Source organism: Sceloporus occidentalis, unplaced genomic scaffold, assembly GCF_023333645.1.
Source record: "Sceloporus occidentalis isolate IW3139 unplaced genomic scaffold, rSceOcc1.0.p SCAF_2, whole genome shotgun sequence".
Taxonomy (NCBI): Eukaryota; Metazoa; Chordata; class Lepidosauria; order Squamata; family Phrynosomatidae; genus Sceloporus; species Sceloporus occidentalis.
This window is the reverse complement of record NW_028316982.1, coordinates 264,653,806-264,667,241: the sequence shown is the minus strand read 5'-3', so window position 1 is coordinate 264,667,241 and position 13,436 is coordinate 264,653,806. Positions and strand designations below refer to the sequence as shown.

At 45.8% G+C, this 13,436-nt stretch overlaps 1 protein-coding gene across 1 annotated transcript; it reads right to left on the bottom strand.

The window, feature by feature from the left end:
- Window positions 1-1,585: 1,585 nt before the first annotated feature.
- Window positions 1,586-10,933, bottom strand: FAM181B (family with sequence similarity 181 member B). Its single transcript, XM_089512940.1, has one exon. The coding sequence runs from the start codon at window positions 10,260-10,262 to the stop codon at window positions 8,883-8,885; it is 1,380 nt and encodes a 459-aa protein (XP_089369066.1). The 5' UTR covers window positions 10,263-10,933; the 3' UTR covers window positions 1,586-8,882.
- Window positions 10,934-13,436: the final 2,503 nt, after the last annotated feature.

Below are 13,436 nucleotides of genomic sequence, written 5' to 3'. Positions count from 1 at the left end.
GTTGTGGTTATGTGCCTTCAAATTAACTCTGACTTATGGCAACCCTATCAGATTGTTCTTTTCTTGGCAAGATTTATGCAATTGATGTTTGCCATTGCCTTCCTTTTAAGCTAAGAGTGTGAATTTTCCAAGGTCACCCAATGGATTTCCAGGTCTGAGTGAAGATTTAACTCCTGTGTCCTGGACTCCAACGCTCAAACCACTGCCATGTTGATGCTCTTCACTGGAGGACCCATAAGGTTTTTGTACCATAAAGGAAGAGGGAAGAAACCCTTCTTTTCTACCCATTGTCTTTACACCATGGTTTGCATTAACAATGGTTTGTGTTTGTATACAAGCCATGCCAAATCATAACAGCACAAAGGCAAGGAAGGAGGACATTGTATCACAGAGGAAAGGAGGGAACTTGTGGAGCTAGAAGCTCATTAGCCTACTCCCAGTCTCTGTCTAACAAAATTAATTTCAACAGGGATGAATGTAAGGTACTACACACTGAGGCAACAAAAATGAAATGCACAAGTATAGGATGGGATTCAGCTGCATTGAAAGCAGTACGTGGGTAAAGGATTTAGGGTTTAGACCACAATGTAAACATGAGTCAACAGGGTGATGCAGCAGCCAAAAAAGCCAATGCAGTTTTGGGCTGCATCTACAGTATAGTGTCCAGAGTGAGGGAAGTAGTACTGCCACACTATTCTGCTTTGGTCAAACCTCACCTGGAATACTGTGTCCAGCTCTGTGTCCAGCACCACAGTTCAAGAAAAATATTCACAAGTTGGCACATGTTCAGAGAAGGTCAACAGAGCTGACCAAAGGTCTGGAAAAGAAGTCTTTATGAGGAATGACTTAGAGAGCCTGGAGAAAAGAAGACTGAGAGCTGACATGCTATTTAAAGGGGTGTCAAGTAGAAGATAAGAACCAGCTTGTTTTCTGCTTCTCCAGAGGCTAGAACACAAAACAACGGATTCAAATTACAAGAAAAGAGATTCCATCTAAATATTAGGAAGAATGTCTTCACTCTTAAGAGATGTTCAACAGTGGAATACTCTGCCTCAGAAAATGGTGGGCTCTCCTTGTTTGGAGTTTTTTAAATAGAGGTTCAACCATCATCTTTCAAAAGTGCTTCAGTAGTGTTTTGAGTGTTGGACTACGACTCTGGAGACCAGGGTTCAAATCCCTGCTCAGCCATGTAAATCCACCAGGTGACCTTGGGCAAGTCATACTCTCTCAGGCTTGGAGGATGGCAATAGCAAACCCCCTTTGAAGAAACTTGCCAAGAAAACTCCATGATAGAGTCATGTTAGGGTCATCATAAATCAGAAACAACATGAAGGAACACAACAACAAACAAATTATTTTATGTATTCCTGTTTGGTAGGGTGTTGGAGTAGATGACTCTTGTAGTACCTTCAAAGACTCTATGTTTCTATTATTCTTAACCATAGTTAGAAGAACACTCAAATTTCACTTGTACCAAGCTATAGCTGTACAGAAATACTCTGAAAAGAGGGAACACACTCTCCCAAGATGATCCTAGGTCACCAGTTGTTAAAATACAGGACACTGTACGGTTGTGCAACTTTTCATAAGCGTTTAATTAACATAACTTAATTATCAAATTGCATTTTGTACTCAAGATGACTCAATGGCGTTGCTTTCACTGCTGTGCCACGTTCACAACAAAAGTCCATCAGAGTGCATGCAAATCGCCCCAATGGAGCTGGTCCAGTTTCCTTTGTTCTGTTTTGCTGATCAGTTGCATTCACACATTTCAGTATTGATCATTGCGGTTCCCTCTGATCGACTGTTAACAGTACCAAGTCCAAAGAGGTTTACTCTGGAGTAAGTCCCGCTGTGTTCTATAAATATTATGCCCTCTCCCAAGTGTGTTTAGGGCTGTTCCTAAATCCTGTTAAGTAAGTTTAGATTTTTACTCTACAAGAGCTTTCATGACTCTCAAGGCCCAAGATTTAGTTTAAAAAAAAAAAAAATACAGATCAGTCAATTTGCTTTTCTTGGTATTAGAATAACTTAGCATTCTTTTGCAAACCCTAATGAATATCCTGGCTGGCACCCACCATACACAAGCGCAGAGAATTTCATTGAAAGCTCTGGTAGGGTATAAAAACAATGTCACATAGAATTAGTCATGGCTGTTTCAGAAGAACAGCTCCCGTCAAAATAGACTAACATCAGATATATCTATCAATTGCACAGGCTTATAGTTCAACACAAACTGAGGCCTAAAGAATATATGACCATGAAATTATCACAGTCTGTAAAAATAATGCCCCAAAGAATTAAATATGTCTCTGTTTTACAATGCACAGCTATGTAACCTGGATGAAGGAGGCTGGAAGCTGAGATCATAACTTAGGAAGGAGTTGTCTTTTTATTTCAGCCTATGGTTGTCAGATGTAACCTTGCACTCAACACTGTGGAAAACTGTTAGGTTTCAGTAATTTCGCATGCACACACACAAAATTCTTATTCATCTCTAAGAAAATTCCATGAAGAATGAATGAATTATACTCTGTCCCTCCAAAGAGAGACCCATGCACATAAGTAGGCATCAGCAACCAATGTGGACACAAGTGAGAATTTGCATTAGCATTCTACCAGATGGATGGACACATGCAGCAACCTCCCCTGAAACCATATTTTAACACTGTACATATTTTTAATGCAACCCTTATTTGGGAGGTTTTAAAAAATACTTCCTGTATTTAGTGATATAGCCTGTATCTAGGACAATTGTCATTACAAAAGGCTAGGTGTACATGAGTACAGCTGGAGTACAGGGTTTAATGGTTTGGCATTCGACTAGGACACTGGGAGACTACGGTTCAAATCCCAGTTCAGCCATGGAAACTGATTGGGTGACCTTGGGCAAGTCACACTCTCTCAGCCTGGGAGGATGGCATTGCCAAAAAAGTCCACCCCACTGAACAAATATTGCCAAGAAAACCCCATGATAGGGTCACTTTAGGGTTGCCATAACTTGAAGACTCACCACCACCACAATAACAACAACAAGAGCTGGATTGGGCCCCTGACATTTTCTGATCTCCTTTTTTTTCCCCAGAAGCACCCAAAAGTTGCATCTACACCACAGAAATAATGCAGTTTGACACCACTTTAAGTGCTGGTGCTCCATCCTATGGAATCCTGGAATTTGTAGTTTTATGAGGTCTTTAGCCTTCTCTGCCAAAGAGTGCTGGTTCCTCCTCAAACTACAAATCCCAAGATTCCATAGCATGGAGTCATGACAGATAAATGCCCTCTTCCTAAACCGTAAATCCCAGGACTCCATGGAATGTTTCTATAAAAGTTCAAGTGGAATCACAACACTATCATGGTATACTACCAAAGGGTCTTTGGGAACCACAATCCACATTCTATAGGGTCTACACCAGACTGTCATATAACTGTCAACCCCTATGCTATGCAGAATGAGGTGGCAAAATCGTGGGCTGTAACACTTCCAACTGTAGAGAGAGGGAGTTCATTTATCTGAATGCTCCTCCAGGAAGAAACTCGGTTTAATAATCCAACACTTCAGGGAAGAGATTAGTCTTACCCAGGTGCAGGCAAAGTATAACCCCTTTGTTGTTGTTTGCCTTCAAGTCATTTCTAATTTAGGATGGGGTTTTCTTGGAAAGTTCTTTCAGAGGGAGTTTGCCATTACCTCTCTGAGGTAGAGAGAGCATGACTTGCCCATGCCCAGGATCACCCAGTGGGTTTCTATGGCTAAGCAGGATTTGAACTCTGGCCTCCAGAGTCACAGTTCAACACTCAAACCACTATGCCACGCTGGCTCATTCCTATAACTTTATGAGCTGTACTTATGAGCTCTTTCCCATAACTATTTCTAGCAAAAAGAGATGAATTGGTCTTCCTGAAGACTTGCAGAAGTAGTGGCTGATCTCTCAAATGGGTTGCACCACTTCCCTGCAATATTTTAATTTCTTTTTTCAAACCCAGAAGTGAATTTTCAGCTATTTTCAGTTTTTGCTTTATTTTTGCTTAGTCAGTGAGGTCTCCAAAATTTTCTGTACAGCAGAAAACTGGGCCCTAGACCTGCCAAAGAAGCCCTGCCTCTTATCTAAATCTTTCTTTCTGGTGTGTGGTTTTTTCTGTGTAAACCAGCAATGGATAACTGCCAGTTTTCTCTATGTAAAGGACAACTGTCAGAGTTGCACTGGCCTCCCAGAAGACCTGGGCCTCATTCCCACTTACAGATAAAGCAGTGTGCAATCGGAATTGATGGATCAATTCGCCAAATCCACAAAGCTTTCCACTGTTCAAAAAATGCTGACTTGCCTATCTGATCTCTCGCGGTATCTGTGACTACAAGATGAACAAAAGGGAACATACTTATCTAGTTGCCTGGGGGTCTTCCTTAACTTATCACAGGTAACCAGGGATATATCCACATTGCACAACTATACCAGTGTGATGTCACTTTGACTGTCATGACTCCATCCTCTGGAATCCTGGGATTTGCAGTTCAGTGAGGAACTAAGATTTCTCTTTTAGAGACCTCAAGGCTACTCACCTGAAATATAATTCCGTGGATACTTTGATGAAGATACCTTAATCTCACTATTCTCAGATTACCTTGGTTACTTTATATTGGGTGAGTTCCTTAGGGCTCTATGGCAGAAAATTCCAAGCATCTCGCCAAACTACAAATCCCACACCTCCATGGGATGCTAGAATGGCAATTAAAGTGGTACCAAACTGCTACAATTGTGCCATGTGGATATACAAAAGGTGAATGGAGATTTACAGCCCTTCTGGATATAGGAAAAGTATTACCTATGAGCATCACATGTAGACCAGAAATGTGCACAAAGTGTGATGGGAAGATATCCACCTATGCACACACTGGGAGAAGGAAAGGGCAACAGCTGGCTGACAAGTAATTGCTATTCATTTATAGGGATGCCTCTGTCTTGCAGGTTGTAGCACACATCCAGAAAAACCTAATCTACACAACATGAAAACAACTTCCATATAGAATGTGGTCAGGTCCCAGAATGACTTAGGGACAAAACAGACAGCCCCAAAGTGGCAGCATAGTGCATCTAAATGCTGTGCCAAAGAAGTGCCATGACACCGGTTGGGCGGGCAACATGATGCCGGCATCAGAGCAAAGTTGGGGTGCACAGAGTGCGGTTGCCATGACCCCACTCCACCTCAATGCTGGCATTTTATGCCAGTCTGTTTAGGCCCTTCGATAGCTTATTTTTAGCTTAGACTAAGGGTGCATCGACACTGTAGAAATAATGCAGTTTGACATCACTTTAAGTGCTGCAGTTCCATCCTATGGGATCCTGGGTTTTGTAGTTTTACGAGCTCTTTATCCTTCTCTACCAAAGAATGCTAGTGCCCCAGAAAATTACAAATCCCAGGATTCTATAAAATGGAGCCATAGCAGTGAAAGTGGTGTCAAATTACATTATTTCTACAGTGCAGATGCACCATGAAACAGAGGATGGATTTACTGCCCTAATGCAGGCTGGCCTCATAATCACCCTATAGACATGTCACAAAATATGTTTTTCACATGCAAAAGCATATAAGGGCATACATTTTTTTTCCTTACAGCCAGGTAGAAAGCAAGTCAGGCAGAGAATATTATAGGCATTCATACCTGGAGATAAGAGGGTCTCCAGCCCTGACTGGCAGCAGCTCTCTAGCCTTTCAGGCACCTATCCCTAGTTAAAAATGTCGGTGATAGAAATTGAGATCTTTTGCATATGAAGCATGTGCTCTACCACTGAGCTACAGCAGTCTACACTGCAGAATTAATGCAATTTGACACTACTTTAACTGTTATGGCTCAATGCTATGGGAATGTAGGATTTGTAGTTTTGTGAAATATTTAGCCACTCCTCTGAGAGAGCTCTGTTGCCACAACCTACTACAAATCCTAGGATTGCACAGGATGGAGCCATGACAGTTAAAGCGGTGTCGAACTGCATTGATCCTGCAGTGTGGCACCTGCCATAGATTTCTGCAAAACTAAGGCCCGCTTGGTCCAAGGCTTCCTTCCATGAAAGTGGGCATACACCAAATCTTGCAGCTGATTTCAAAAGGCATTTCAAGTTCTATATAAGCCCTTTGCCAGTCATTCTGCTTAGGGAACCTTTTTATCTATGGGACACTGGATTAAAGAGGAGAAAAGCAGGAACAATGGACCTTTCATTTCAGGATTTCTCAGACTCAGAGTCAGCATGGTGTAGTAGTTTTGGTGTTGAACTACAGCTCTGGAGATCAGGGTTTGATTTTCTGCTTGGCCATGAAACCCACTGGCTGACCTTGGCCAAGTCACATGCTCTCAGCCTCAGGGGAAGGCAATAGCAAACCTCCTCTGAACAAATCTTGCCAAGAAAACCCCATGATAGGGTTGCTATTTTTTGGAAACTACTCGAAGGCACACAACAACAACAAACCATTTTAACAGACTCGTCTTTCCAAGAAAACCAAGCATCAGTTGATTTAAAAAGAAAGAATCCAACACGGCACTAAACTGAATAAATGAATCACACATCACCCAACTGCCAACAGAGGTGGGCAAAGTGAAACCCTTCATAAGTTGTTGTGCTGCAATTCCCATCATCCCCAGCCACTACAGACAGTAGAATGCTGGAAGCTGCAGTCCTACAGCATCTGGAGGGCAAGTTTTCACCTTCTCTGGTCTTACATGTTTAGGTTGCAGCCCCCCATGAAGCCTTTTTATGGTCCCAAGAGCTCCCCAAAGGCTTAGAAAAATGGGGAGAATAAATAATTATCCCAAAATGCGTTCTAGGAGATTGCTAGTTAGTTTCCAGCCAAAGTACAAAGCTTTTAGGAATAGCGTTTAGGCATCCAGAGAAAAGAGACCCCATGTGATGTAATGGTTTGAGTGCTGGAATAGGAGTACATCTGCACTGGAAAGATAATGCAGTTCAACACCCTTTTAAGATAATGCAATTTGACACAATCCTATGGATTGTTAGCTTTACAAGGTCTTTAGCCTTCTCTGCCAAAGAGAGCTGGTGTCTAAGAAAAAAACAAATCCCAGGATTCTGTAGGTGGTGTCAAACTATATTATTTCTACAGTGTAGATGCATCCTACGACTCTGGGAGACCAGGGTTCAAATCCCCACACAGCCATGGAAACCCACTGGGTGACCTTGGCCAAGGCACACTCTCTCAGCCACAAAGGAAAGCAAAAGCAAACCCCCTCTGAACAAAACTTGCCAAGAAAATCCGTGACAAGGTCACCTTAGGGCTGCCAAGAGTCAGAAATGATGTAAAGGCTGATGAAAGAAATGCAAATACAGTAAACCAAAGTGTTCTGGTGGGAACAATTTTCAGTGTCTCAATGTCTTCACGGTTAGAAATTTGAGGATTGAAGGAAAATTTCAGGGGGGACAGAATTCATACTTGGAGAGGGCAATATCCTCATTTTGCCCTCATAGATACATCCCCTCATAGCTACCTCCCCCAATTGGACCCACTGAATCAATTGGATTAATCTACAGCTTGACTTCACATTTAACACTGATTCAATCAGAAGTGTCCCATAGAATCCAGGCCCCTGTTAGAATGATGGATGAGTATTTGGCCCTTTAGATATTTTGAGAGCCTGAAGTAGCCATTGTTCCTCTGGGGCTGGTGGGAACCGCAATCCTAGCAGCGCACACGTTCTCCCCCACCCGTGATCTGTGATGCACACAGAGATGCCCAAACAATTCCTATGGTTATTGGCAAATGAGCAATGTATTTCCAAAGAGTAAAGGTGGCTGTCCATTTTAACACAATCCTACAGAGAAGTTTGGTCGCTCCAACATCTGGAGTGGGGGAGCAGAAGCCAGTCTGGGTTTTAGCCCAAACTTTAGGGGAGTTGTGCCAAATGCTGAATATATTGGGGGGCTGGGAATATATAAGGGCTCAACCTTACCCTTTTTAATGTTTGTACTAAAAGTTGGAGCAATTCACCTTCCCATTATCAGGGCCACCTCTGCATAGATGGCTTACCCTGTCCCCATCCTCAAGGTCCAGTGGCATACCAAGGGTTGGTGTCACCTGATGCAGAGAGGGGCAGTGAGGGGGCAGGTAGATTCAGCCCTGGAGATCCATTTGAGCTCTGGCGTGGTTGCAACCAAGCCAAAGCCCAAACAGAAGGGACTGCCATGGCTGCTGGGCAGGTAAGAAAGGGATACGACACACTCTCTCACTCACCCAGCAGCCGCGCTGGGTGTACCACCCTAGTGGGTGACACACACACCCTTTGGGGTGACATCCGGTGTGGTCTGTACATCTCTTGTGATGCCACTGTCAAGGTCCATCAATAACACAGTGCTATCCCTCCCCTCAAAAAAAGGGTTTCCCCCTTGAATTTGGGGGGGGGGTCTCCCCAATACTAACCACACACAAAAAAACCCAGCAACAACACATCCCATCCCTTCTTGTCTTTCCAAATCCCATCTTCCTTTCCCCCTCGTCTCAGGGATGAGGGCCTGTAAACTAATAGGTTTACTAAAACTAATAGGTAAAAGTAAAGGTTTCCCCTTTGACAAGGTTGTCAAGTTGTGACCAACTGTAGCAAATAGTGGTCATCTCTGTTACAAAGCAGAGGAAGCCAGTGTTGTCAAAGATGACTCCGTGGTCATGTGGCCAGCATGACTAATGCCGTGGCACATGGGATGCTGCTGTTATCTTCCCACTGAAGTGGTACCTAGTTACCTACTTGCACTTTTACATGATTTTGAACTGTTAGATTGGCGGAAGCTGGGGCTAGTGATAGAAGCTCACTCCGTCATGCAGCGCTTGGGTTTCGAACTGCCAGCCATGCAATCGTCTGAGTCAGTGTCACCGATTCCCAGCCTCTAAACTAAGGACTGGAATAAGGTGTTCCTGTTGTACCCTGATGGGCCGTAATCGTAGGGCATGACTGCCGGAGGTGGCGGGAGCGAGCAGTCGGTAAAGAAAGGAGCGAAAGCTGTGGAGGGAAGATGAGTTGCAGCAACCGAGGTGCCCTCCGACAATGATGATGGTCCTGGGTCCGACAGGGCGGCCGTTGCAGGGGCATAAAGAGCTTGCAGGGGGCGCAAGGGAGCTTCAGCGGAGTAGAGCAAATGAGGCAGCGGGAGAGATTCGTACAAACTAGGCACTTCCAAGCCCAGATCTGACGCTTGGAGGCGGCTGGTGGGGAACCCCGTCTGCTCCGACGGCTGCTCTGGGAGAAGGCTTCCATACTCAGGGGTGGCCAGGAGATCGAACAGATCCTCAGGTCCAGGGGTCCCTCCTTGCTCCTTCAAACCTTGGCCCGGCCTTGCCCCCGAAACCCCGACGTGACTTGGGGCTGGCTCAGTGAAGAAGGACGGGGGCAAATTACGGTGCCGAAGGGGCACTTTCTTGCCCCCAGGTGCCGCCGAGGAACCCGATCTGCCTTCCTGGTGGACCAGGATGGAGGTGGCTGAAGCGGCTTGGACCCCCGACGGCCACAAGGAGTCAAAAAGTGCTGCCAAACTCTTGCTCTGGACAAGGGTGGCTGTGGAGGTGGCCTCGCGCCTCGACGGTGGTGGCGGCTTGCAGTATACAGCGCCGCCACTTGATGGTGACATTGAGGCATTCCCCAATGCTGTGGAAGTCCTTTTCTGAGGATTCAGCTGTGGGTGCGGATGACTTGTGATGCTGTGGCTGTGCTGGATATTGGAGGTTGGGTTTGGGGAGGCTTCCTGGGGGGAAGGCAGGGCTGTTGGGGTGGTGGCACCTTGTCCTGGTCCTCCTCCAACTCCAACTCCACTGCCTCCTCCTCCACTTCCAACTCCAGTTCCACCTTCAATTCCACCTCTACCTCCAGCTCCAGTTCCAACTCTACCACCTCCAACTCCAACTCCTCCTCCTCCAGTTCCACCTCCAGCTCCAAGTCCAGCTCCTCCAGCTGCGGCTGCAGCCCCCATCATGCCGTTGCAGCGCTTGATCTGCTTCTGGAGGTACTTGCGGTGGTTGACCTTCCGCTTGGACTTGCCAGGCTTGTCCAGGGCCAGCTTGATGTTGCTGGAGGCCGAGTCCATGAAGCTGAGCAGCTCCCGGGCGGCCTCTCGCAGGTCGGGCCCTTCGCTGCTGCCGGGGGCTCCCCCTGACAGGAGAAGGGCTCCCCCGCCGGGCTCCCCGAAGTCCCCCGCCGCCGCAGGGAAGGCCAAGGGCAGGAACGGAGGGGCGGCAGCAGCAGGAAGGGGCAGGCTCGCCGCTTGCACCGCCATCGCCTCGGCGGAGCCCTCCTGGCTTCTCCCCCCGGGCTCCCCCTCGGGCCCTGGGCTAGGCTTGGCGGGCAGGCAAGGGGCAAGCACCCGCCCCCAGGAGCATCCTCCCCAACCCTCCGGCCTTCTTTCTTTAAGAAGGAGTCCCTTCCTTCCTTCCTTCCCTCCTTTCTTTTCTTCCTTCCTTCCTTCCTTCCTTTATTTCTCTTTCTTTCTATCTCTAGGAAGAAATCCCTTCCTTTCTCTTCCTTCCTTGGTTCTTATCTCTCTCCCTCTCCCTTCCTCCCTTCCCTCTTTTCTTTATTTCTCTATATTTATATATTTATTTCTCTATTCAGTTATTCCTTCCTTCCTCCCTTCCTTCCTTTCTCATTCTGTCTTCCTTGCTTTATTTCTCTAGGAAGAAATTCCTTTTCTCTCTTTCTTCCCTCCTTCCTTCATTTATGTCTCTTCCTTCCTTCCTTCCTTTCACTTTTTTCTTCCTTCCTTTATTTCTCTAGGAAGAACCCCTTCCCTCCTTTCTCTCTCTCTCTCTCTCTCTCTCCCTTCCTTCCTTCCTTCCTTCCTTCCTTTCTCTTTCCTGCCCTTGGCTCTGCCCACTGGGCCCCCAATGCCAACCAGAGAAGAGACGGAGAGAAGGAGGCGCCACCAGCTGGCTGTCCTTCCTCCTCGTCCGCCTGCCTTCTCTCCTTCTTTCCTGCCTACTTTCTTCCCTTCCTCCGGCCGCCTCCCTTTGCCTTTAGTGCCAATCCAAAGAAGAGGAGGAGGAGGAGGCGGAGAGGAGGAGAGGGCGCCTCTTTGGGAAGCCCTGTTAACTCTTTCTTGGCCCTTCTGGGTGGCTGGGTTTGGGAGGCTTCTCCTCTCTCTTTTCTTTTCTTTCCTCCACGTCTTCCTTGTGGAGCTGCTTTCATGTCCTTTAGGGCTTATGATGACCGTTGTTGTTGTTGATGATGATGATGATGATACCTTCAAGTCAATCTCAACCCATGGCGACCCTATGGATGAGACCTCTCCAAGGCTCCCTGTCCTCCACTGCTCTGCTTAAGTCCTGTAACCTATGGCCTCAATAATATTAATATTAACATGGCCTCTTTAATATTAATAGTAACCCACCCATCTAGCATGCGGCCTTCCTCTCTTTCTACCTCCCTCCCCCTTTCCTAGCATCATTGGTTTTCCTAATGATTCCTCTCTTCTCATGATGTGGCCAAATTATGACAGTTTGATCGGCTTGGCTTCCAGGGACATTTCTAGCTTGATCTGCTCTAGGGCCCATTTGTTCGTCTTTCTGGCTGTCCATGGCATCCTCAGCACTCTTCTCCAGCACCTCATCTCAGAGGAGTTGACACTCTTCCTGTCCACTTCCTTCACGGTCCAGCTTTCACATCCATACATGGGGATGGGGAATACAATGGCTTGTACAATTCTGACTTTCATACTCAATTGTATATCTTCTTCAGGATCTTCTCTAGTTCTTTCATAGCTGCCCTCCCTGGAGAAGCCTGGAGTGATATGATAGCCCTGTTTAAGTATTTGAAGGGTGTCACACTGAGGATGGAGCAATCTTGTTTTCTGGCTCCTCCAGAGACTGGAACAGGGAACAATGGATTCAACTACAGGAAAAGAGATTCCAGCTCAACATTAGGACGAACTTCCTGACAGTCCCTCAGAGCGGGTGGAGTCTCCTTCCTTGGAGGTCTTTAAACAGAGGCTGGATGGCCATCTGTCAGGTATACTTTGATTGTGAGTTCCTGCATGGCAGGAGGTTGGACTGGATGGTCCTTGGGGTCTCTTCCAATTCTATGATTCCCCATTCTTCATCTTCTTCTGAATGTTCTTCTGATTGTTGTTGTTAACTCTCCTTGAGTCAGCCTGGACTCATGGCAACCCTGTGGATGAGACATCAGGTCCTACAGGCTCAGATCCTCCCTGACTGAGTCTATCCGTCTTCCTTTCTTTCTGATACCTTCTACTTCTCCTAGCATCAGTGTCCTTTCTAAGGAGTCATTTTTGAGTCATGATGTGGCCAAAGTAAAACAGACCCAGTTTCATCACCTTGGCTTCCACGGACAGTTCAGGCTTGATCTGTTCAAGGACCCATTTGTTTTTGTTGTCCAGGGTATGCTCTGCACTCTTCTCCAACACCACAGCTCAAAAGAGTTGATTTTCTTTTTATTCACTTTCTTTACTGTCCAGCACTCGCATCCTTACAAGGTGATGGGGAATGCAATGGACTGGACGATTCTGACGTTAGTGCTCAGTTGCCTATCTTTACTCCTTTGGGTCTTGTCTAGTTCTTTCATATCTGCCCTTCCCATTCCTAGTCTTCTCCTTTCCATGACTGCAGTCTCCATTCTGATCAATTTTTGATCCAAGCTATGAGAACCCTTTAACTATTTTAATTTCCTCATTGTGCAGATTGAATTTGTATAGTTCCTCCATAGTCATTATTTTTGCTTGTTTGTTTGTTTATGTTCAGCAGGAACCCTGCCTTTGCACTTTCTTCCTTTACCTTCCTTAGTAATTGTTTCAAGCCTATGATATTTTCTGCTAGTATTATGGTGTCATCTGCAGATCTTAGATTGTTGATGTTCTTTCCTCCTATCTTCATTCCTTCTGAGTCCAGACCTGCTCTTTGCATATTTTCTACATATAAGTTGAACAAATGGGGCGAAAGGACACAGCCTTCTCTGACCCCTTTGCCAATTGGGAACCATTCTTTTTTCTCCGTATTCTGTTCTTACAGTGGCCTCTTGCCCTAAAGTACAGATTCCTCATCAGTACTATCAAATGTAGCAGTGCTCCCATGTCTTTAAGGGTGTTCCATACCTTTTTGCAATCTACGCAGTCAAAGGCTTTGGTGACCATAAGAAGGGTTTTTCTCAGCAAGATTTCTTCAGAGGGAGTTTGCCACATATCTTGCACATCAGTATGTGCTTTAAAGATTATAGCAAAGCTTTTGACTGCATGGACCACAAAAAGCTCTGGAATGCTCTTCATCTTCAAGAAGGCAAAAGTTATGATTGAAGAACAATACACAAGCTAGGAGAGGCTGCAGCAGTTTGCTTTTGCTTGAGCTTATTGAGCCCCTTTTTTCCCCTGAGGACAAGATTCTGACCTTGCTTCTCTTCAATACCTGTTGAGTTAACTGAGTGGAAACTCATCACAGCACTGTGT